This window comes from Haemaphysalis longicornis, unplaced genomic scaffold (assembly GCF_048455015.1).
Source record: "Haemaphysalis longicornis isolate Haplotype H1 unplaced genomic scaffold, Haemaphysalis longicornis Haplotype H1 scaffold_8, whole genome shotgun sequence".
Classification (NCBI taxonomy): Eukaryota; Metazoa; Arthropoda; class Arachnida; order Ixodida; family Ixodidae; genus Haemaphysalis; species Haemaphysalis longicornis.
In genome coordinates this window covers 47,210,656-47,236,464 of record NW_027526445.1, presented here as the reverse complement: position 1 = coordinate 47,236,464, position 25,809 = coordinate 47,210,656, and the positions used below count along the sequence as shown (strand labels likewise).

At 53.2% G+C, this 25,809-nt stretch overlaps 1 protein-coding gene across 1 annotated transcript in view; it reads left to right on the top strand.

Moving 5' to 3' along the window:
* LOC144148279 (uncharacterized) overlaps nt 1–25,504 on the top strand; it is a 33,040-nt gene extending 7,536 nt beyond the window's left edge. Inside the window, exons 2-3 of the mRNA XM_077679837.1 lie at nt 1,265–1,355; nt 25,002–25,504. Coding sequence (XP_077535963.1) covers nt 1,265–1,355; nt 25,002–25,425 — 515 coding nt within the window. The 3' untranslated portion in view covers nt 25,426–25,504. The remainder of the gene's footprint in view (nt 1–1,264; nt 1,356–25,001) is intronic.
* The last annotated feature ends 305 nt before the right edge of the window (nt 25,505–25,809 follow it).

Genomic DNA, 25,809 nt, shown 5'->3' with positions numbered 1-25,809 from the left:
GATAGTGCGCGCATCGGTCATAAAGAGGGAGCACAATAGCACGCCTTTCTCTCGGAAGCCACGTGTCGGTCGGATTACATCCATGTCGTTCGTGGATGCGTTTACTCAGTGTGCGAAAAATTGTCGCATGGGTCCGTTCTTCGTTTGCGATTCCGGTTTTCGATTGTTCGACAATCGGTTCGACGCGCGTTTGATGTGAGAAGCATTGCGCGCTTCTGTCAGCATCCTTTAGGAAGGGATGGTGAAGTTGTTTGACCGGAAGTGACGGTGGAGAACGAGAGGCGCAGACGATCAGGAAAGGAAAAAGGTAACGGACTCCGTGGACATTCTCACGTGCCGGGAGGAGCCTCACAGGAAGGGGCATCAGGGCCTCGCCTGAGTATTCCTTCCTCCACGCTCAACGTGTGCCCATGGACGTAACCGAACTGCTAGATAGAAATGAAGGTAAGCTTGGCAATGCGGTTCGAATGTCCGATCTTTGTGGCTACCGTGCTCGCGTAAGAGCAAACTTCAATTCCAGGGAAACGCGCAGGAGCACTGAGGTGCACGCCAATGCTTTCGCGTGCTCTACATCGCAACAGGTACTTCCAGGCGTCCCCGTAGGCCCGGCTACGCCATCGACGCACTGCGCTAACCACGCAGCTCGCGATGGTGGTGTGAACGAGGGAAGGCGAGTGCCCACATACTGTCATCGAAAATTTTAACAGCAACAAAGACGAGAATTCCAGCCTATGCGCAGAGAGGGAGCTTACAGTAGCCACCGCCGCATCTTTGGCGACTTAAGGGGCGCTCGGAGGCTGGCCTGCACTCGGCTGCTACAGCGCACGCGCACAACCTCACAGTCTAGCCCGGGCAGTATTGCAAGCTCCGTGTTTCGCGTGGCACCTCCATCTTTTACCTTAACACTTTTGAGGATGGTACACCGAGTCTGTTACGGCCGTGCACAACAACGTAAGCCGGGTAAATGCGCCGGGGCTGAGCAGGTCACGCGAGGCGATGGCATCTCCTCAGGGAAAGAAGGCCCTACGGAGCTCGCAAGCAATGCCGCCTATATAACACTGTCTCATGCGTCGCGCGTTTTTCAATGGGAGCAGTAGGGACACAAAGTGCGGCCGCTCACCCGCGGTATGGCGCGCGCCGGCGGTCACTGCTTAAGTTGGCGGCACACAGGAAGGTTAGAGAGCAGGAAAGCGAACGAGAGGGAGCAACGGGAAAGCCTCTGTTTCGCCGCCTTGGCTCACACTTCTGGAAATGTTATACGCAGGCGGCGTTGTCACGAGTGTACCGACCCGCTTGCGGAGAGACACGGCCAGCACGACGCGCCCCCGGGGAAGGGGCATACGAGCGGGACGTAGGTAAGGCGTACCTGCTGGAACATGCAGAGGCCGAATTTGTTGAGCGTCTGGGCGGCCGTGTTGTTGGGGTCCTCTTTGGTGGGCGCGAGCGGCTGCCGTGGGGCGGCTGCCTTGGTGCCGCACCCGGGCCCCTGGGGCGCCGCGGCAGCCGCCTTCTGGTCCACCTGGCTCATGACGGCCTCGCCTCGGAGGGCGCCCACAGGTTTCGCGCAGTTCTTCCCCCTGGCCCTCCCTCGCTGCTGCGTTCCACCATCAGCTGATGGTGACAGTGCTGGTGACGACGATGACGCTGGGTGGGCCACTCATACTGCGTTACCTCTGATCACCACTGTTTTCGCTGCTGACTTGGCCGTTCACCCCGATTTCGTCTCGAGGACTCCGAAATTCTCTGCACACCGCACTTAGCATTTTTTCTTCGTGTGCCGCTCAGAGCGGCACCAAAAGAAAAGATGCCAACAGGAAGTCCACACCGAACCATGTTTGCTCGGGAAATTGGCCGCCAGATGCCAAAAAGGAGTCTGGGGCGAGCCTGACCAACTGGCTGAACGGGGCACCGAGGCCAGCCACACGGCTATCTCCTTCCTGCAATCAACAGCGCCCATTACGCTACGAGCCTCCTCGTTCAATAAGGACAATCAATCAATCAATGTTTCTCTTACCTTGGTGATTGGTCTGTCGCGCTATCTGGTGTGACATTCACCATGGAGCACCATCCCTGTTTAGCCCTCTGCGTTCCCGAGCAGGTCTAAGCCCGCTCTTCCGCCGCGATGCAGGCTGTGCCCCGTACCTGAACCCAGTACGGTAAATACAATGAGTAGAATTTGTTGACGGGAAACGTTTTTAAAATGTAAAAAAAAATTGCTTCCCTTGCTGGGGATCGAACTCAGAACTCTACCGCGAGGCCACACAAGCCAAATGGTGGGCTTCTGTTAGGAAAACCCATACCCACTCGGGAGGCTTGGCCAGAAAAGAGGTGCGAACCGAGAAAAGCTATGCTCAGGATTTAAAAAAAAAGTACTAACTAAAGATTGCATTTAGAGCAAGCGTATAAGGGGGGAAAAGTAAATAAAAACAGACCTGCCAAAAAATGCCGAGTCGTAGTAATTGAGATGAAAACAAAACGGTCTAAACGGTCATCGACGTTGGCGGTAACGAAAGGGCACGTTCGACAGTTGGACAGACCAGTAACTGCATGCCCTCGCATTTACATGTCCCCATTGTTCATGTGTGAGTTTTGTAGCGTAAGCTAGACTGGCCTAGGTTGAGCAGTTTCGCGTGGACCTTGAAGGGCCGCGCTGCGCAAGCGCGAGGAGCATTGAATTGGCGTGACTTGGATTGGATTGAATTCGGATTGGATTGAATTAAATTGGATTGTATTGGATGGAATTGTAAATACAATCCAATTGGAGTACGGGTGTCTAGAGAATTGGGTCTGCACTTTCGCCGGTTTGCGCGTTACAGCGGAGTGACGTCATAGCCGCGGCAGACGCACTGGCGCCGGCGCGTGCCCAGCTGTGCGCCTCCGTTGCGCAGTAGCCAAGTATGACGCTGCGCCAGAGCGGCTTGATAGTCGTTTCGCGTGGCTCCTGGAGAGCCGTGCTACGCATGCGCGAGGAGCAGTGACTGGACCGGAGGGGACTTGACCGGACTGGACTGGACTGGATTAGACTGGACTGGATTGGATTGGAAATCGTTTTAGCAGCAGTAAGCATGATAATGAGCTAATCCTAGACAACAAGGAAACCTAAGAATAACCAGCTGAACCTTAGCTCACCTCAGCTCGCCAGCTGAACCTTAGCTTAGCTTAGTATATCCTGGCATAGCCGGGATAAGCCACTGCTATTTTTTTCTAAACCTCCGTACGACCAGCGGCTATAATTCCCGCCTATAAACTGAGAGGGGTTGGATTAAATATTTTTAATCTTCCGTACTTGCATCAGCACTTTGTTTTGCAGATTTGCGTCTGGCTGTTCATGCGCAGTTGACAACTTTGAAATAGGGCCACGTACTGTGCAACTTCTTTTCTTTCTGCGAATGCCATTTTACAGGCAGCCTGCTCGCCTGGTCGTCAGTATATTAGGGGTGAAGCCCCTACAGGGCTGGGGTTGTTGGCGTTTCCTGTCGTCGTCGTAAGCGTCGGCTCATGTAGTCACGCTACTAAAAAACCGGGGAAACTCGTTTACGCCTCTCGCTAGAGAGCTTCGTGCTTCAAAGACGCGAGACTTTTACAGCCAAGCTGTATACCTCTATCCCCCAACGGTTTCATCTCCTTTGGCGAAAACGCCACGGCGCCAAGAATACACTCATGCACTGCATGCTTCATTGCTCTTCAGGTTTCACGTTAGTGGAGATGGCCCCGGATTTTTTATTTTTTTTTATTTTTGTAAACTCGGTACCATCGTTTGTGGTAACAAAATGTTAACAGCCGCGGTGGTCAATATTTATAGTGTTGTTTCAGGACTGCTGCGCCTATAAGCCTCGATAAAAGCAATGAAAATAAAACGTGCGTCATTGCTCCGTCATTAAGCTTAACGCCTCACGGGGGCTTATGCGTGCGTGAGCCTGTTAGCTAAGTCACGTGATGCATCTTGATAGTAGCCACCTTACTGGCATGGTCCTACGCAGTGGCCGAATGAATCTGGGCACTTTGCCCTGCGCACCGACCCTGAGTACCCGTTGACCGTTTTAACCTACCTCCACGAACGATTGATGTTTCGGGGAGCTACGGCAGCCTCGTCGCGGAATTCTCAATCGAGTTAAAGCGTTCATCCGACCCGGCCTGCCGCGCTTGTGAACTCGCGTGCCCGCGGAGCGCATCTTTTTTTTGTTTCCGGCCGACATCTTCGTCATAATGTCTCGCAGCAGCTGCCACGAATGGGGCCTTAATCGGGCGTCCTCGCTAAGTGCATGCCAGACCACCTGGCATCCCATCCTGCAGCGTTGATTGCGGAATACATCGAAGAGGGCACGTGGCTGGCATATATTAGTGCCCACGTACACTCCTGCATGCGAACCGCAGTTTTTTTTTGTTGTTGTTGTTTCCACGTTTCGCGCCTTTCGTGCCGTTTGCTTGGCGTTTCTCTTTGGAGGCGATCCCCACTGTTCTAACCGGAGTTGGAGAGATGCTTTTCGCCGGGGGAGCAATTTTTTTGTACCGCTGGTTTCTCTTTTTTATAAATACGATACTTTCTTTCCGGTGTTACTGAGACGCGCAAATTGTGGTCTGTTTGTTTAGTGGTCTCTTCCGACTCCCGGCCAAAGTGCAGGAATATTTGAACACGCTGCAGGATTGTCCCGAACTACTAAAACTGCTGGCGTGGCTTATGTACGTCCACAGTTTTCATGGCTGAGGACACTTGACGCAGATCAGAGGCAAAATGTAAGGGCATAGCTAGCGTCACTAAATAAATGCTTTTAGAGTATCGGCACTCATTTCTCTCATTGTTATGTGCCGCTAGGATTTTCATTGGTCGGTCGGCACCACGTGATATTGGTTTACATATGGGTGCAGCATATGGGACCTTGCATATGGGACCTTGTTTACATATGGGACCTTGCTCAGCCGCGACCTTGCTTGGTATCGTAATCCCTTCACAGGGGGTTGGCCGTCATATCGCCAACCAGCAAAGGTAAAAATAGAAACGAGGGGAGCATGGAACAGCAAGCAGCGACGAGATAGTGACCGTCGTCCCTGTTTCGGAATGGTGTTGGCTTGCTGCTGTTGTTAGGAGCTCGTTTCCAGTTTACAACCACTGAAAACTTGAGTTTGTTCGAGTACTTTACAATGAAATTTCGTTGCTGCGTTTTGAAATGCCCATGTAAAGGTGACCGGTAAAAAGCGCAAAGGCTCATGGGCACATTGTCTGCTGCCGCGGAGCCCCGCCACTTCCGGTTTGAGAGCTCTCCTGGCCTCCCGTACGCCGGCTGCTTTCAGGCGTGCGTGTGCTTATTGTTTATCTGTTTACACCTAAAAAAAGGGCCCATCTCCCCGCGAGGGGGACTCGAGTAAATTGCGTCGCATAGGGGGTGGGTGTATTGCGTTAACGTTTAGTGTTTGGGGAGTTGGTGGTAGTGAATGCGTTGTATCAGCAGCTTCTTGACGTAGTTTGAATGAGTCAAGGATATAAGGCGCGTTCGTAGTCTTTCATTCTGTGTCGGTTTTGTGGCGCAGTGGGAAGAGCACCATGTACCTCGCGTTCCGCCCACAGGTAGTGAATGCGTTGTATCAGCGGCTTCTTGACGTAGTTTGAATGAGTCAAGGATATAAGGCGCGTTCGTAGCCTTCCATTCTGTGTCGGCTTTGTGGCGCAGTGGGTAGAGCACCATGTACCTTGCGTTCCGCCCGCAGGGCCGTGGGATCGAAACCAGGCGCGGGTAAGTATTATTTTTTATATAGTGTAGGGGGAGGGGTGCGGACCTGTTGTTGAGAGCGAGGAGGGTAGCGTGATGCGGCAGAGGAGGAGTGGGGGAGAGGGCGCGCCTGCGCGGTGAGCTGTTGCGGACGCACGGCGGACGCTACATGTGAGTTAAAGAAATGCTCTGCATTTAAAACAAACGCTCATGCATCGCACATTCAATGAATAACAACGATGAATCCTACTAGGGACTCCTCTGAAAGGTACGCACCCTGTGACAGATAAACAACACTCACACACGCGCGTGAAAGCCGCCGGCGTACGGGATGCCAGGTGAGATCTCTAACCGGAAGTGGCGGGAGCAGACGACGCACCCATGAGCCTTTGCGCTTTTTACCGGCCACGAATTCAAGCGACGCTTCAAGGCACCGCCATTCCAAAAGTCGACACGCTGCGATCGAGTCCCGAATTTCACCATCCGAAAGGACGGAGTGGCCTAAAAGTTGGCAGAGGGACCTAGATGGGGGAGATCGAATTTTTGGCGGTGACCGTTTCGTGGGGCAGTTTAATGCGTTGCGGGAAAAGTGCTAAAGAGGAGAGAAAATCATTGCCGCAGGTGCTCCGTTGCGAATCACGTGCTGCACGTGTACGGAAGGGATCACTGATGAGCGTCGCTCGCTTGATCCGCTTTCATCGAACGAGGATTAACGTGTGGAAACCGTGGAGGGAGTAGTTTCCTTTGTCCGCGCTCGTCTCGCAAACAGTGCGCTTCCGCAGAAACCCGATAATCAATGCGGCCTAATCCCCCGAGCTTTCACTGGATCCGTCCTAATGAGTGTGCCGCTGCACTTAGCTGTTACAAAGCACTTCTCTCAAAAGCCCCGGATGAAAGTTAGGCGGGAACCCGCCGCGGTGACTCAGTAGCTAGGGCGTTGCGCTGCTGAGCACGAGGTCGCGGGCTCGATTCCCGGCCGCGGCGGCCGCTTTTCTGATGGAGGCGAAAAGCAAAACCGCCCGTGCGTACGAGATTTCGGCGCACGTTAAAGATCCCCAGGTGGTCAAAATTAATCCGGAGCCCTCCACTTCGGCGCGTCTCATCGGCTGCGTTGCGTCGGCGCGTTAAACCCTACAATCAAAATTAGGCGGGATTACGGGCTCGGGGAAGACTGCGCCGCTTGTGGAGAGCAACCGTCCCTGCTTTTATTGCTTCAGTGAATTGGACGAAGAAATGGGTTGGCTAAGCTGGCCTATATTGGTGGCGGCCTTACGCCTTTTAGCGATGAGCATTTATCAGCTTAAATAACCACCGATTTCTTTCACCACAGTGTTTGTATCTTAGGACAGCTTATACAAGTAATATGGCCAGGAATCCCTTTCTGAATTTAAATGTGGCCGCTTCGAGTGGCCGGCAGCATCAGCTACGGTGTGGTCTCAATGGGCGGAGCTGATCGAGCAGTAACGGCGCGTTGGGCTGCCGAATTTCTGCATGGGCTCCTTTATAGAATAGCTTATATTCCGGTTATACGAACGGAATCGGTCGGCTTCTGAGCCTAGGACGCGCGAAAGTACAACACCGACCACCGTGGACTGGTCCCATATAGTCAGCGCGCGACTCAGGGGCTGTTCTCGTATGATGGGAGCCCAACTCGGTTGTACGCGTACAACCACTCCTTTCCGTATACGGAAAGGAGCGCCGCGGAGTGTTAAAGACGGTATACTGTTTCTTGGGCCACTTATTCGCATCGAGGAGTTCGGTATATCGAGGCGAAGCTGTCGTTATGGAGGCCACTGCGACGCCGTCACATATTTTTACCGGGGCGTCACAGCTGCGCCCACGTAGTGACCTGTTCGAGAGCGTTGGCGCTGCGGCCGGTGTAGTGTCCCTCCTCAAAAGTGCTATACGGCTGCGAAAACTGTGAGCACGAAGAGCGCCTACGAGGCTGAGTGTACACTCACACCCTTCATTGGCTCTACGGCCTGCACCGAACATGCACCCCTCTCTGCACTGCTCACCACACTGCCCTCCCCCCCACCTGTGCGCTGGTCCAAAGTGGCGTCACTAAATAAAGGCTTTTACAGTATCGGTACTCTTTTGTCTCATTCTTATGTGCCGCCAGGATTTTAATTGGTCGGTCGGCACCACGTGATATTTGTTTACATATGGGCGCAGTCATTGTGTTTCTGGGCACTCTCTCTCTCTCTCTCTCTCTCTCTCTCTCTCTCTCTCTCTCTCTCTCTCTCTCTCTCTCTCTCTCTCTCTCTCTCTGCTGCCTGGACACTAACTAGAGCGGCCTGTCGCACTCCGCCCGTCACAACCGGCGGCGGTTTCGTTGGGAGAGATGGCAACACTGCAAGCCAGAAACAAAATAGCCCCTAGACGCTTCCGGGTGCACGAAGTGGCGGTACTCATAAGCGTAGCTTATTTAGTGACGCTAGTCCAAACCATGGGTGAGCTCCTCTTCCGATTCCCCCACAGCCCACTGGCCGATATCGAGATGTTGAGCACTGGGCGAGGGCGTTGGGCCGTTCGGATCGGCCGGTGCAAGAAGCCGTCGTCGCTCGGGCGGCCGGAGACTCCTTTCCCTGTCACCACCCTTCCCTTGAATTAGCATTTGGGGAAATAACGGTTTCGTGTCCTCCTCTCTCTGCGGCAACTTTCTCCAAATAGCGAACATTACGCGGGTGCTCCTACCGTCACTAATTAAGCTAGGCTTAATAGTACCGCCACCTCGTGCACCCGGAAACGTCTGGGGGCCATTTTGTTTCTGGCTTGCAGTGTTGCCATCTCTCCCAACCACCCCCTCGCCTTCTACCTTTGTTGTGAATAAAGTTTACCACCACCACCACCACCACGAAACCGCCGCCGGTAGTGACGGGCAGAGTGCGACGGGCAGCTCTCTAGCGTCCGCGCAGCAGAGAGAGAGAGAGAGAGAGAGGGTGCCCAGAAACACAATGACTGCGCCCATATGTAAACAACTATCACGTGGTGCCGACCCACCAATGAAAATCCTGGCGGCACATAACAATGAGAGAAAAGAGTGCCGATACTTTACGAGCCCTTATTTAGGGATGCTAGATGCTCCAACAGCGATATCTCTTCTACATCGATTGACAATGTGTCGTGTTACTCTTCTCGTTCACTTTATTTGCCGTGTGACACTGCGCAAGATGCGCCACAAGTTCGCCACGGGATCCCTATCTCCTGCTCAATGTACACGGCGGCTATATGTGAGGTTGTGCAATCATTTACCCACTGACTAATTCACGATTAAACTTTATTCTAGTGGAGGTCTACGCCGAGCCGCTCACTTCAACATTGCTCGTATGGGAGAGTTTCTGAAGCTGCGCGGCGATAGTGATTGCATATATTCGCAGCAGACGTTTTTTCGTGAGCAGAGCGCCAAGTTTGGTTGCACTCGTCGACAGTTTAACGCTGGTTAATTAAAGAGTTGTTAGGACTCATTCCGTGTCGCTATCCACACTGTTAAAGGCTTCAGAATTTGAAAAAAAAAAGACAGACATTTGTCCCCGCTTAGGTGATTTTTCCAGCGGAGCTGTTATATATATATATATATATATATATAAAGGTGTTGCAAAATGAATGACAAATTTACTGGGAATCTCGGTTTGATAACGCCTCATATACGATCGCATGGACTGTTCAAGTAAGGTGCTAGGCCAAACTGCTGCTAGAAAAAAATGAAATCAATGTTTGTAATTTGCAACTTAGCGTACTTCAGGATTAATCACTTGTAAGGACTTCAGTTTTGCCCTAACAGACTTACATAGGGCTATCTGCTTCATTGTGGCTTTTGTGATGTCGCTAGAATGGCTTAAGGACAATGGCCTACTGTTATTAAAACGAAAGCCGTACATGCCTCGTGACTCAAAAAATCCGGCTTTGTCTACACCGAACGGTTGAAAAATCTACACGCCGAGTGAAGTCATCTAGCTAGAAACAAGATGGCAGGAAGACCAGACGAAAATTTGGAAGCGTCCGCAGCTCCCCTGTGAACTACTTGATAAGTAAATGAAATTCGGCGCAGTGATAGAACCGTCTTAGCGGTCATCTGCACTGTTTTCTTTTAGCCTATATTTTATTGATCACATTATATCGATTTCGACAGAGCTTTCTCACGAAAGTCGGCTTTGCCGCAAAGCGTATTCTGTCTAGGATGACGACGTGACAATGAAGAAGGCGCGATAAATTCCGACTAAGGAACCGCAGCAGTTTCGCTGCAAAAAAGAAAAAAAGAAAAAGTCTAAAATTCTGAAATACGTTTACCAGGTTGGCCAAGCGGTCGTGATATTGTTGCGCAAGCTCCTTCTCGATTCATCTTGATCGACACGCGTTTCACTTTCGAAGAAAGGAACCTACAACAGAACAAACGAACCGATGAATCAGAAAAAAAAAAAAAGGGGGGGGGGGGGACTGTTACGGCGCGCGTAGAACAATAGCGCTGATCGTCTGTCGCCCCCTAGAGCACCCAGCTTTTGCTAACAGAATCGGAGCAGACGATTTCCGCATTGTCTTCTGCTAACCAGCGCGCATTTTCAGCGCCGCCTGTTTCCTTTTTGTGTGTAACAAAAGCAACGCCGTCGTCTGCGCGGCACCTGCCGACAGATTCGCGTGCCTGTCTACACCGACGGCGGGGCGCGGTGCGGTTCGGAAAGGGATCTCTGCATGCGTGGCGGCGGCCACGCGCCTTGCCAGTCGAGGCTGTTTGTTTCTCGGCGCTCCGGCGAACGCATTACGTTGTGTCGCGTGCACGTTAGCCCGCCGGGGCGGCTTTCCCGTCGTGCTAGGTTCGGCCATGCGGCGCCGGCCTCATGTATAATGGATGGCGGAGCGCGCTTTCGCCGCCCCGGATTCTTCGCCGAAGGAATGCTCCGAGGCTACGCGAGATCCAGCGTGTTGTCTCCTGCGTATCCCGGGCGCATAAACCGAGGACCGTCGAGCTTCGGAATAAACCTGAGCGAGGCGCGCTGACTCTGACAAAAAGCCTCCAGACTCTAATAAAGAGAACAGAGGGTTACTGGAAGTTCCTTGTTCTACGGAAAGGCACCGCGTTTTCCCTTTCATTGCTCACCCCCAGTTCTGGCCTCTCTTCTGAAGAGACAGGAGAAACGTCCAGAGGAGTCTGACGCGTCGGATTGTGAATGGGGCGGCAGATATAAGGGCACAATAGGCTACGGCGAAGTGGAGAAGGTTGAGTGGGGGCACACACTGTAGCCTATTGTACGCCATGTTACTCACGAGGCTGCTTGAGAGATCCAAGGCGAACGTCTCCCCCCCCCCCTCTCTCTCTCTCTCTCTCTCTCTCTCTCTCTCTCTCTCTCTGTCACGGAATTAAGCGAAGTAATAATTTAGTGGCCGATGTCTCGGACGGGAGGAGCGACAAACAACTCCCCCTTACGTGCGAATTCGAGAATGTGGTTCGGACCTGCTAACCGGCGATAGATCCACGCCTGATTGGCCGCGGGCGTGAGGCACGAGACGGGGCACGAGAAAACAGTTTCGAAACAACGGAAATTTACTTAACATTCACGGGAAATTCAAAACAGATAGACAGAGAGGGTAATACAGGCAAAGAAAACGAAGCTCGGCTTAACAAACACGAGGGAAGGAGTAAGGCACACAATAGGCGGGCCGGGGAGCTTCCCCCCCCAACTACTCTAACACTCGGCTCGCTAGACACACACGCACACTCCCGTACACACAACAGGGTACACTAAGAAAAGAGGGTAATGAAGTCCGCGGAGTCGATGCGAAGGAGGAAGATAATAGTGAGGGCGATTATAGAGTCTGCAGAAGAGTGGGGAAGGGGAGGAGGTCTTAGCTGGACTTTGGTCGGTGGTCTCGTCGGGGAAGATGCGTCGGCTCGCCGGTCGTCTGCGATGAGTCCCGTTGATCGGCGACGCAATTCGGGCACACCTGGGCCGCGCACCGTCCCCTCCTCGAGGGGAATTCTCGGGGGCCGAGGTCGCCGCTGTCGTCGCACTCGGGGCTACAGCGCAGCCCACAGAACCGGCCGCCGCGTTTCAACCGCACCACCTTCCACCGCCACTGCTCGCTTCCTTCTCCCCGCGAGTCGTGAACCCCGCGCTGCACCGAGCACAGTCTTTCGGACCGCGCCTCTTCCGAGAACCAAGCGGGTGGAACCTCCGCTGGCCGCGGCACTCTCGCCCCTCTCTTCCGAAACACATGGCCCACTGCCCCGCGGGCCGAAATGGCGGCGAAAACATTCCTGCTCCGCCGGGATCCTCCCGCTGGGTCCCAATATGGCGAGCGAAAAAAAAAAGAGACAGCCATGGAGGGGCCCGAATTTCGCGACACTGCCCCCCCATCAAGAATGTTATTCCCAATAGCATTCAAACCAAACATCCAAAGCGAAATACGGGCACCAGCCAAAATCACACACTCTTAGGCAAAAAGGACTAAAATAGGGACTAAAATACAGCCGTTAGTCCTCGCGGGCGACCGTTCATCTTCAAGGGGAGTATCTGCGGCACAGTACGTACCGTGTGCATAAATTCGGACTAACTGTTCGTCCCCGCCGATCTATAAGGAGTAACGGGAAGACGAAATGCATGCAGTTAGTCTCTTTGCTGCGTCGTTAATCCCCTAATGGCGTCGTCGTTGCCCTTTCGCGCATATGTCTGCGAACAGTTTTATATTTCCAAACACAAGGCATTGCAGTCACTGGGTGCTATAGATGGTGCCACGGGAGAAAATATTGATGTTCGTTATAAGAAAATCGCCCAGGGTTAGTAGAGCGGCGGGTAATGGCAAGGAGCGGCGAAGCGCGATTGTCATACGCTTCTCGGCGAGGTTATGTTGATACGCTGTGTTGCATACGATTCGTGCGAGATAATAACGACCAATGAAAGCTTTCAAGCGCCTTAACAGTAACTCAAAAATTAGTGACAATAGCAAAAGTGGATTCCTGAGCGTAATGAATATGTATATGTTTAACAGACTAGAAAAAACGCATGTTGCTGATGACAACTGCAAAACGAAAATGCTCGCTACAGGTAAGCGTCTCGAAGTTATCTTTTACACTCGGTACATAATTGCCTTGTGCACCAAAGCTATGACAATGCTGCAACTGCTGTAAAACCCGCTTGCATTTCACAGTCGCAATTGTCTAGCGACGCGAATTTGAGGAATTCAGGCTAAGCAACACCGAATTCGCTTTCGCCGATGCAGGAAAATATGGCATGTTTCCTTATTCTAACACTCACACAGACGACACCTTTCACATACGTTACATAGAGCACTTAACATATGTATCGAACACTAAGAAAGCACTTAGCTTGCGCTAAGTTGTGCGGAAACAAATGAGTCGTCCGATCGCCCAGCTACCTATCTCAACTAGGCGACGACGAGTTGATTGTTATTTACGAAAAAAACTATGGTTGTGAGGCTCTACTTCGAATCGAACTGAGCAATAGTCCCTAAACCTAGCGAAGCGCAAGGCGCAAAACGCGGTCACGTTCGCTTGCACAGATACAAATTCAGGCACAAGTTGCGATGGATCTGTTGCGTTATAGACAGAACTACACGTTGTACACTTGAATATTATCTGCCGCCAAAACCACTTGGCGGCGTGGTCTAGCGGATAGCGCGTCGGGTATCTTTTGTATGATTCAGGGCGTCAGGGGTTCGATCCCTGCCGGTGCTGGAGTTTTTTTCTTTTTTCTGTCCTTGGGGAGTATCGGAACGGACCATCCGGGTGGGGGACTAACCGTTCGTGCCCTCGCAGTTAGTCCCCAAAGGGACTAATGATTGTGGCAGAGGCCGTTAGTCCCCGAAAGGACGAACTTTTAGTCCTTTTTGCCTAAGAGTGCACCAAGTAACCGACATCGCCCAAAAGGGGGTGGCCATACTAGCCATAGGAGGGGATACACACGATAACAAAGTAACAGCGCGTTGCATATGAACAGGGCCGCGCTTCTCCGCATACACCGAAAATTAAGTCGAGGAAGATAAAGAGAAAAAGCTACACACTGTCTACATACATAGTACACTCCAATACGCACTCGCAATGGCGCAATAAAGTTCTGAGGCCATGCGGACCCCCCACTCACACATGATCTCGCGCAGCCGCAATAGAAACAGGCGAAAATTCGACTACATAGCGTGGCACGGGGTACACTTGGCTATACATTCACCGAGACATTCACCGCGGAGCACACGAACACTTCACATATATCAATGACCCGGCCCATGAACGAGCAAAAAAAAAAATGGAGCCGCTGTCATTTCCAGGCCGCAGGAGCCAGGTAGTCCTTCTACACCCTGCTCAAGTAGTCGGCCCCGACATTATCTCGCCCCTTAATGCTGGCGATGGTGAAATCGTACTCCTGGAGCAGGAGGGCCCAACGGAGAACGCGAGCGTTCGTAAACTGAGCCTGGCGGATGTAAGTTAGTGGCTGGTGGTCCGTCTGAATAGTGAAGGCCCTCCCATACAAGTAGAAGTTGAAGCGTTTCACCGCCCAGACTATGGCGAGGCACTCCTTCTCTATTGCTGAGTACGCCCGTTCTCTCGGAAGCAACTTCCGACTTGCATATGCCACAGGGTGGAGCACGGCGCCTTTCCTCTGCAGTAAAACCGCCCCGAGCCCCTGGTCGGAGGCGTCGGTGCGTAACACGAAGGGCTGGTCGAAATGGACGACTTGCAAAACAGGTGCCTCGGAAAGGATCCGCTTCAGTTCCTCGAAGGAGCGCTGCTCCCGGTCCCCCCACTTAACCGTGTTGGGGGCGAGCTTCTTCGTGAGGTCGGTTAGTGGGGCGGCCACTGTGGCGTAACCGGGGATGAAATCTCGGTAATAGCCAGACAACCCCAAAAAGGCCCGCACTTGACGTTTGGTCACCGGACGGGCAGCGTGCCGGATCCTGTCAAGGGTTGACTCCATGGGACCTAGGTGTCCGTGACCTATGGTGTGACCCAGAAACGACAACTGCTCGAACCCGAGCTGGCACTTCCTGGGATGGACCGTCATTCCGGCTTCCAAGATTCGCGCGAGCACCCGGTCGATGGCCACCAAATGGTCTTCCCACGTCTCTGTGGCCACCAGCACGTCGTCGTAGTAGTGGTAGACGTTGTCGATGCCGTCCAGTACTCGCCGCATGAGCTTTGCGAAAACTGCTGGGGCTGTCTTGATACCGAAGGGCATGCTTTTGAAGTGATACAGTCCACTAGGGGTCGAGAAGGCGGTCTTCTCCCTGGAGGCCTGATCGAGGGGCACCTGCCAGTACCCCTTAGAAAAGTCCATCTTTGAAAAGTATTTCCTCCCCCCAACTTCCGCAATTAGACAGTCAGCCCTCGGAATAGGCTCTGCATCGGGCACTAGGACGTCATTCAGCCTCCTGAAATCCACACAGAACCGGTAAGTGCCGTCCGGTTTTCTGACCAGCACGACGGGTGCGTGATACGGTGAGCTGGATCTCTCAATCACCCCCATTTCAACCATGGCCGACACTTCCCTTTCGATGTTCTGTTGCACAGCGAAAGGAAGCGGATATTGCCTCACTTGGATCGGCGCGTCCGTCATCGTGGACAAAGAACACTCTGCCCAAGTTGTGAGTCCTGGCTGATCCGAAAATATGCCTTTGTACTTCGACAGCAGAGAGTGCAGCTGCCCCGCTTGTCGGGTAGTCAAGTGATCCGACACGACAATGTCTTCCGGTCCCACCTCGCCTCCGAGGGGCCACGCCATCTCTTCGGCCCCGATGTCGACCGCCACGGCTGACACCGTCTGGACAGGGACACCTGATTTTAGTTCCCTCCTGATGTACTTTTTCAACATGTTCGCATGGAACGTCTTGGGCGTCCCCTCGACATTCACCACGTAGTCAACTTCTCCCTTCCTTTCCGCCACGGCATACGGGCCCTTCCACTTCATGGTGAGCTTGTTATGTTCTGTGGGTAACAAGACGAGCGCCTCGTCCCCAGCCTGGAGGTGACGCATCTTGGCTCGGTCGTCGTAGTACGCCTTGTATCGCTCGGCTGCCTGTTCCAACGCCTCATGGGCAAGTTGGCACGTTGTCTCAAGCCTCTCCTTCAGGTCGATGACGTACTGGTAGGCGGTTTTGACCTCTTCTTCCACCTTGTTCCCGGTCCACAGCTCCTTGAGGATGGCCAGTGGACCACGAACATTTCGGCCGTAAAGCAGCTCGAACGGGGAGAATCCGGTGCTGGCTTGAGCAACCTCCCGGTACGCAAACAAAAGGGGTTCCAAGAATCTGTCCCATTCTCTCGGTTGTTCAGCACACATCCTGCGCAGCATCTTCTTTAGCGTGCCGTTCATCTTTTCGACCAGGCCATTGGCCATCGGGTGGTAGGGTGTCGTGGTCTGTAGTCGCAAGGATAGTAGGCGCCCCACCTCGGTCATAAGCTCGGAAGTGAAATTTGATCCCCGGTCGCTGAGCATCTCCTCTGGTACACCCACCCTCGAGAATATCTGCAGCAGAGCTTCGGCCACCCTTTCCGTCTCAATACTTGGCAGCGCGACCGCTTCGGGGAAGCGAGTACCGTAGTCGACCAACGTTAGAATGTATCGGTTGCCTCTGCGCGTCGTCGGCTTGAGAGGCCCCACGATGTCGATGGCGACCTTACGGAAGGGGGTGTCCACCAGTGGAACCCGTTCCAACGGTACTCTTCTGACCGTGCCGCGATCCACGGTTCTCTGGCAGATGTCGCAGGACGCGATAAACCTCTTCACGTCCCCATGAAGGCCCGGCCAGAAAAAGTCGGCCAGTATCCGATCAATAGTCTTCGCCCGGCCAAGGTGCCCCGCCATCAAGCCCGCATGTGCCAAATGGAGAACTTTGTATCGGTGCTGCTCCGGCACCACGAGCTGCACGGAAGGGGCTCCCGATTGGGGTACATACTCTCGAAAGAGGAGACCGTCGCGCAGGAAGAACCCGCAAGAGCCATTTCTTTTGCAGGTTGACCTCGTTCCCCGTCTTTGGGCCTCAAAACACCGCAACAGAGTCTCGTCTGCCTGTTGATCCTCTCGCATTTCTCCCGCACTGACGTCGGAGATAAGCGTCGGCGCACGTAGGGCCCGGAAGTTCTCCGAAGTCTTCGCTCTAGCCTGCTGCCGGGTCGTCACCGCCGCTGCGGGTAAGGTAGGCTCCGTCACCGCGCTCTTGACTTGTGTCTCCTCTGTCTCAGCCGTCCATGTTTTGTCGGGCTTCCCTGGTGGCCTCACCCCGTCGACGTTCCCCAGGATGAGGTCAAATAGCGGGTCATCCATACATCCCGCCACTATCTCCCCGCTGTAGTAGGGCGTGTCTACCTGGATCCGAGCTTCCGGTAGCTTCCTAGCAGTACGGTCCGCCAAGTGAACAGTCCGGTGGGCCCCGGTTAATTCTCGATCGTCCACAAATCTTCGGCTGACGATGACGATGTTGCACCCCGTGTCTCGTAAAACCCTGCAGCGACGGCCCTTGATTCGGCCCTCCACCACCGGCAGGTCTGGTGCCCCGAGAGGCTCGGCAGCGTTGTCTACAGAGGTATGCTTGTCCTCGCTTAGGCTCGAGTACCCCTGTTGCAAGCAGGCGGACACGTTCCTTGTGGCCCCCAGACCCGTGTTCTTCGGGCCTTGTTGACCTCGGTTCGCTCTGCACTGGGCGGCGACGTGCCCCATCCGGTAGCACAGGTAGCAGCGTACGCCCGGTGCTGGCGGATGTGGTTGCCTGTCGAACTGCTCGCGCCGGCCTGGGTCTGCGGTTCTGCCCGCCAGGGGGTCCTCCCGCTTCTGGTCTTTCCTCCCAAAGTTGTTCATGTTCCTAGCCATTACGTAGTCGTCCGCCCTTTGGACGAGCTCCTCGGTGTCCCGCGTCTTCTTTTCTTTTAGGAAGAGTGCCATAGGGGGCCCGCAGTTCTCCAAAAACTGCTCGGACAGGAGCAGACTCTTGACCCCCTGGTAAGCCCTCTCCGTCCCGGAAAGTTGTAGCCACCTTTCCCAATAATTTTCCAGTCGGGCGAAGAACTGCGATGGAGTCTCGTCGTCTCTCGGCGTTTCCCCCCTGAACTTCTTTCGGAAACCTTCTTCCGTGAGGCGGAAGCGGAGAAGGAGTGCCCGCTTCACCTTGTCATAGTCAGCGGAATCGGACGCGGGCATTCGTCCGAAAACGCTGAGAGCCTCCCCCGTGAGGCAAGTACTGAGCGTCGTGGCCCACTGACTTCGGGGCCATTTCTGTGCCTCCGCGACACGTTCAAAACGAGTCAAATAGGCGTCGAGATCGTCGCCCTTCTCGTTAAACGCCGCCATCAGCTTGTGCAGGCTAACCGCGGGCGGTCGTGATGCTGCTTCGGTTTCATTCAAGTCGCCCACTGCACTGCCGCTACTACCAGCCTCGCTCCTCGTGCGCAGGAGTTCCATTTCCTTATCCATTTCTAGCACCCTCTGTGCTGAGCACTCTTTATCGCGCGCCGCGCGCTCCCTCTCACGCTCCTCGCGCTCCTTCTCGCGCACCTCGCGCTCCCTCTCACGCTCATCCTCCTCCCGGCGCCTTTCGCGCTCTGCGGCTCTTTCCTCTCTCAAAAATTCCTGAAGAGCGGTCCCTTCAAAGCCCATCTCTTTACCCAGAGCAACTATACGCTCCAGATCGGCCATTCTGTCTGCCGCGGAAAGATCACCCGTTACCCTATGCCTCACGCCCCGGGCCAATCGTGGTTAGCGGTCCTGTCGCGGACGCCAGTTTGTCACGGAATTAAGCGAAGTAATAATTTAGTGGCCGATGTCTCGGACGGGAGGAGCGACAAACAACTCCCCCTTACGTGCGAATTCGAGAATGTGGTTCGGACCTGCTAACCGGCGATAGATCCACGCCTGATTGGCCGCGGGCGTGAGGCACGAGACGGGGCACGAGAAAACAGTTTCGAAACAACGGAAATTTACTTAACATTCACGGGAAATTCAAAACAGATAGACAGAGAGGGTAATACAGGCAAAGAAAACGAAGCTCGGCTTAACAAACACGAGGGAAGGAGTAAGGCACACAATAGGCGGGCCGGGGAGCTTCCCCCCCCAACTACTCTAACACTCGGCTCGCTAGACACACACGCACACTCCCGTACACACAACAGGGTACACTAAGAAAAGAGGGTAATGAAGTCCGCGGAGTCGATGCGAAGGAGGAAGATAATAGTGAGGGCGATTATAGAGTCTGCAGAAGAGTGGGGAAGGGGAGGAGGTCTTAGCTGGACTTTGGTCGGTGGTCTCGTCGGGGAAGATGCGTCGGCTCGCCGGTCGTCTGCGATGAGTCCCGTTGATCGGCGACGCAATTCGGGCACACCTGGGCCGCGCACCGTCCCCTCCTCGAGGGGAATTCTCGGGGGCCGAGGTCGCCGCTGTCGTCGCACTCGGGGCTACAGCGCAGCCCACAGAACCGGCCGCCGCGTTTCAACCGCACCACCTTCCACCGCCACTGCTCGCTTCCTTCTCCCCGCGAGTCGTGAACCCCGCGCTGCACCGAGCACAGTCTTTCGGACCGCGCCTCTTCCGAGAACCAAGCGGGTGGAACCTCCGCTGGCCGCGGCACTCTCGCCCCTCTCTTCCGAAACACATGGCCCACTGCCCCGCGGGCCGAAATGGCGGCGAAAACATTCCTGCTCCGCCGGGATCCTCCCGCTGGGTCCCAATATGGCGAGCGAAAAAAAAAAGAGACAGCCATGGAGGGGCCCGAATTTCGCGACACTCTCTCTCTCTCTCTCTCTCTCTCTCTCTCTCTCTCTCTCTCTCTCTCTCTCGGCCACCGGAAACATCGTCGTAAAGTTCTGTAGTCCGTTTAAACGCCACCCTGCCTTGGGAAGGGGGGGGGGTGTCGTCTGTTCTCAGCCAATCAGAGCTCTCTGGAAGTGGACAGTTTGAAACGGGCAGGGGGCAGGAAATGTGCAATTCCCAGAATTCCTGCCCACAATTAAGGGCGCACGCAAAGCTTCCGGGTTTCCCTGCCTGCCGCGGCAACGTGATGTCGTAGACCAGGACACTCGTCCAACACGGAACATCAAATGCTACACTCCTGCCACTTTAGTGGATACTGACGCGATTCCTTTGCGTAGACTCTGGCGCAGCGGCGTTTTTGGACTATTACCCAAGTGCCGTTCCATGGGCTGGCCATTGGTGTAACTTTTTGGGCCTGTCTGAGCTGTTCGCAGTAGTTAGCCGTATAGGACGTATCAGGCGCCTCTTTAAAAAAATAGCAGTGGCTTAGCTCGGCTATGCCAGGATATATACGAAGCGTGAGCTAAGGTTCAGCTGGTTATTCTTGGTTTCCTGGTTGTCTAGGATTAGCTGAATATCATGCTTACTGCTGCTAAAACGATTTTCAGTCCAGTCACTGCTCCTCGCGCATGCGCAGCACGGCTCTCCAGGAGCTAGCCACGCGAAGCGGCTATCAAGCGGCTCCGGCGCAGCGTCAGACTTGGCTGCTACGGAGGCGCACAGCTCGGCACGCGCCGGTGCCAGTGCGTCTGCCGCGGCTATGACGTCACTCTTCTGGAATGTGCAGACCGGCGAATGTGCAGACCCAATTCTCTACACACGCGTACTCCAATTCGATTGGATTTCCAATTCAATCCAATCCACTCCGACTTAATCCACTCAAATCCAATGCAATCCAATCCAATGCAATGCTCCTCGCGCTTGCGCAGCACGGCCATTCAAGGTCCACGCAAAACTGCTCAACCTCGGCCAGTGTAGCTTACGCTACAAAAGTGCGCTCCAGAGCTTTCTGCACTGCGTGTCCAAGAGGCGTCTAAAGTGCACGCCGTGGAGGTGCTATTCACGCTCAGATACGTCGCCGTAAACATTTCCGTGCACACAAATGTCACGCTTGTAAACAGATGTCACGCTTGTAAACAGCACACAAATGTCACGCTTGTAAACAGGCTAGAGAGACTTACAGTCTTTGAATACACTTACGCACTTGCTTCAGCCCTCCCCAGGTTTCACGTTAGTGGAGATGGCCCGGGGTTGTTTTTTTTTTTCAAGTCGATTCGTTGCCCACGCATTTCCTTATCTCAACCCGTAATCGAGCTCTTTGTCATCCCCAGTTCATTTTCCAGTCGCTCTGTCACCATTCTGTAAATCGAATGGTCCACCTGTTGCCCGTCACCCCTTTATATGCTCTGGCCAATTCCAACTCTTCTGCCTAATTTCATCTCGAATGTTCACACGAGTTTGCTCTAGATTTCAAGAACCTATTTTTTGTTTGTGTTACCGTAACATGCACGCATCGATTGTCTGACCCAAGTTTACTTTCAAGGAGCTTAGTAAGACCGAAGGTTTCTCCCCCGTATGTCATCACCGGAAGTACGCATTGATTATGTATACCACTCTTCTTTTAACAAAAGTAGTTGCTCATTATTTTTTAATACTAACCGTATGCAGCCCTGCTGATACGAATTGTGCGTTTTGAAGGTGATAGTGTTTTTTGGGCTACTTAAACGCAGACATTTTGGTCTGTCTGTATTTCTGTCTGTGACCCGATTCAGCCACCCGGCCAAAGTGAAAAGAATTATGCGGCAATAGTTTATATACTCACAGCCAAATGTAAACGTCTAAGCCCGGTTTATATGTTCATACTGGTCAACTTTGTTGAACAAGAAGAAGACATTACGCAAATATAGGTCAGGAAATTAGTACACAAGGGATATTTATAGTGTTCCTTTATTATGCTTGGTTTTTCGATAGTAAATATTATTCTACATCTACTGCAGGAAACCGCCGCCTGCTGTTGCCCGCGCCACCTCCTGGCGGCATATGAGAAATCACGCGGCAGTAGCAACGAAAGGTTCCACTAGCTAGGTTCCACTAGCTAGGTTTCACGTTCTGCTTGGAACGCACGGGGAGCACGTCAACGCGGTTCTATAGACGTTGAAGTGGGGCGCCTAGATTGCAGCCGCCGTACTGCAGCGATGGCATCGAGGAACCCGGCCTGTTACAGCGGAACGCGGTTAATTCAAATCGCCTTAAGCAAACCATTAGTGTGTTGACCTTCGGATGAGCGCGACGGAACATCATGAGAGATAAGCGGGAAAGCAAAGGGGGGCATTTCCGTGGCAAATGTCTACAAAGACTATCGTCTTTTGACGACATTTGCAACGAAAGGAGCAGATGCACGGCCAATTTTAATTTCTTGCTCGTGTTTTGGACCACAGCGGGATTGTTGATACCCCACTAGGACTGTTTCATCTAAAGGTCCCGCTTGTTGCAATCAGCCCTGTTTAGTTGCTGCAATGAGGACGAGAACGCAGATCATTTCTTGCAGTCCTGTAGATAATTTTCCCGCCTCGGACGTCTCGTTTTTGGGTGCCTCTGGACGACACACTGGAAATTTCGATCTCAGCGCCGGCGCTATATTTGAGTCGGGGCTTCAGAGACTCGTGGTTCTGCCGCCGGGATGTGTGCTTTGGCCTCAGTGGGAGCTGCACTGGAAATGCTAATCGATTTCCGCTGTTATTGTGTTCTATAACCGAGTGCATGAACTTTCAACTATAGCTCTGTTATTTGACGCTTCGAAGGCCTATGACTGTGTCCTGAGTCAAGCAATAGTGGACAGACTACATGCAATGGGGGTGTCAGGAAACCTTCTTCGCTTCGTTCACGGCTTTCTCACAGACCGGTACATGGAAGTACGGTTGGGGAGTGTGCTAAGCGAAAAAAGAAGCGTCTCGAGGGGGGTTCCCCAGGGTAGTGTTTTGTCCCCTATTCTTTTTGATGTGGCTATGGCTGGGCTACCTGCAGCACTAAAAGAAGTTCGACAACGAGCTCAAGTATCCGTGTACGCGGACGATGTTTGCATCTGGTTGTCCGGATATCAACATAAGCGACGGGCTGCAGTGATGGCTCAACGTAGTGTTCACACCATGCAGAAATATCTGTCCTCCGTCGGACTGACGCTCTCGGCCGAGAAGTCCTGTTTTGTTCGTTTTGTTCTTTTCCCTGGGAACAGGCGACGGTCCACCCGTGTTAATTTAACATTGGGCAGCCTGTCTATGCGTCAAGCCACTCACGTGCGGTTCCTTGGTGTCACCCTCGACAGCAGACTGTATTGGCGACGGGCAGTCGACATGACTGTTTCGGCTCTGCTTCCCCGTGTGAACATTTTGAGGAAGATTGCTGGAGCCAAGTGGGGGAATCACCCGGCGTCGATGATTAAGCTGCACTTAGCTCTGATTGTGAGTCGCATTCTTTACCACTTGTGATCTCCCCTTCAGAATCCCAGTATGAGCGCCTCGAAGCGTTGCATAGGAAAGGGCTGAGGATAGCAAATGGAGTTCCTCGGGGAGCGGCAAACGAGAAGGTCACACGGGAGAGCCAGTCTGCTACACTCCGCGTGATGGCGTCCGTGACAGAGGTTACTGACGCAGGTAATGCGTCTTGGGGAAACCAGTGCTGGAAGAGCAATAATACGGCGGCTTCGATCAAGGACGGCCTCTCATGCGCACACTGCTCTTAACACTCTGAGGGTATTGTGCCATCAATGGCCGGGGAAACTTCCCATCTCAATGCCGCCATGGTCTTACGAGAGCCTTAAGTGTCAGCTACATGTTCCTCACATGAGAGTCAAGCGAAACACGCCAGTGGAAGCAGCCAGATTTTTGGTTCTTGAACATTTGGAGAACACTTATCCCAATCACCTTCAAATTTTCACGGATGGCTCAGTTGATCCGTACAGAGGGGTTAGTGCAGCGGCGTATGTCATTCCTGATGCCCAGGTTTCCTGGGCAGCACGCCTGGATCATGTGGTGTCCTCCACCGAATCCGAGTGCATTCCCATCGCGGCTGCTTTGAGAAAACTTAAGTCGTATAAGCTGCTGGAAGTTGTAATTCTGACTGACTCAAAAGCAGCACTACAACTTTTGCAGCGTGGGATCCCCACAAAAAAGGACTGTCAGCGTTCCTTGCGGCTTGTGCAAGAACTTAGCAGCAAGGGTTTCAATGTGCGGTTTCAATGGATTCCATCCCATGTTGGCGTCAAGGGCAATGAGACGACTGATCAGATGGCACGGAGTGCGCTGCAATTTGCACCGACAGTTAAAGTTTCCCACAATCACTGGAACGACTTCAGGCGAACAGAGGCCGAACATTTCAAGTCTATGGGAAATCCCTATCACCAGCCTTGCGTCACAAAGGGGCTTGGAAGATCGGAGGCAACATTGCTGTACCGCATCCAAACGGGCCCAGCGAAGACCACAGCATGGTTATTCAAGGTGGGCCTCGTGCGATTGCCTCTGTGTTCGTCATGTGCAGTGATAGGGGATGTACACCACTACGTAATGTGTTGCCCAGAGCATGATGTCGAGCGGACTGCAATGCTCTCAGCGATTCGAAAGCTGGCAGCCCCACACAGCACTCTGGACCACATCGTCTTTCCAAGGGGACATTGGATGCTGCGAAGAGACGTGTCACGCCTTCTCCTGAGCTTCCTTGAGGAGACGGAGCTGGCAAACTTGTGGTAAAAGGACACTACCTTTGGCTAATTAGGAGGAGCTTGGGCGGAGCAATTGCCGGCATATCCAGCCAGGCTAACGTCGCCTGATCCCACAACAACCACCACCACTACAACCACCACCACAACCACCACTACTACTGCGACTAATATAATCATTTTCTTATTGATCCTACTTCTGTCGTTTTTAGTTTTTTCGCTTTCATCGTGACCTATAATTTTTTACACTTTTATATTAACATCAGTCCCTGCACTGTATACCCAGCCAAGAATTTTTTTTCTTACCCTGATTAATTCCCGGTACACTGATTGGGTGTGTATTCATCACTAGTGATCATCATCATCATCAGTTGTGTTCAAGCGCGCCAACCAACCAATGATCCGTCATCTGTGAAGAAGGTAACGAGGCGTGGAACTTACGGAAGTCCTTTTTAACTTGTCGACTTTCTTGTTTGCTCTGTTTGGGTTATGGGTTAAGAAGGCTTCCTTACCGCATTTAAATTATTTTATGGAGTGCTCTGTAGGTACGCTAGAAACATTTTTGATTAGCCGCTCCCGTCATCGGGTATGTGCCATTCACCAAGGAATGTCATCATCATCATCATCATTTATGCCAATGTGATGTTGAAGGAATGTATCCAGTGCTGCTAAAGTACCACAGTTTCCTCGCCCACGAGTTTGCTGTGCAAAAGATTGGCGACTTTTGCAGCTAGCCGTCGCGGAGTCGCGTTTCCCGAAAGAAAGCCGTGGTGCTGCAGCATTTAGCCCCGGCTACTGTGCAGAAGAACCGGTGTGCAAAGTTGCTGTGTGTCTTTGCAGAGACGGAGGACTTCGCCGGGATTCTCTTCCGCATAGCATCACAGACGCCGGCTACCTGCATTCAGAAAGATGCCAGCGCCAGCAGCAGCCGAACCAGAGCGGCAGCGACCAAAGCGTCCAGACAGGCAAGTGTACGTCCCCCGAGGCCGTAGAGCAGAGGCCTCCGCTAGTGCCGCACCATCGACACCTGCACAAGCGGAGGCAACGACTTCACATGGTACAGCAGAACGCCGAGGCGACACTCTCCGCGAAGATGCAAACTTTCGGCCGTATCGAGCGGGACTTCCTGGCCCAGGTGAAAGGGAAGGGTTCACGAGGCGTGGTGCGCCACCAACGAGCGCCAATACTGGTACAAGGGAAAGTGCGATGGAAACCTGTGCGCCGCTTTCAGGGGGAGATGACGCCAAGTGTAGTGACGAGGTAGCCCTGGAAAATCCATCGGACGATGCTGCCGAGGCGATGTCGCGCTTGGACCAGGTTGGCAGTGCTCGCCAGAAAATGGCATGTACGCCAACTGAGAGGCCTCGGTGTGCAATCTCACTGGATTCCGTACGGTCGGGCTCTGAACGCACACATTCTAATGAAGATGGTAGTGACCAAAGGGAAAGAACCTGCCGAGAGAAGAACGCTGATTCGGAGCGCGCGTGGAATCCCACTTCTCAGGAATGTGTCGCTCCAAAAGTTCCGGAAGGTATCACCGCGTCTTCAGAGGTACACAATGCACCTGAAGTGGAGATCGACTACACCAAGTTCGAATACCTTACTCCCACCCTCTCGCAACCGAAGTACGCACACATTCTGGAGATGT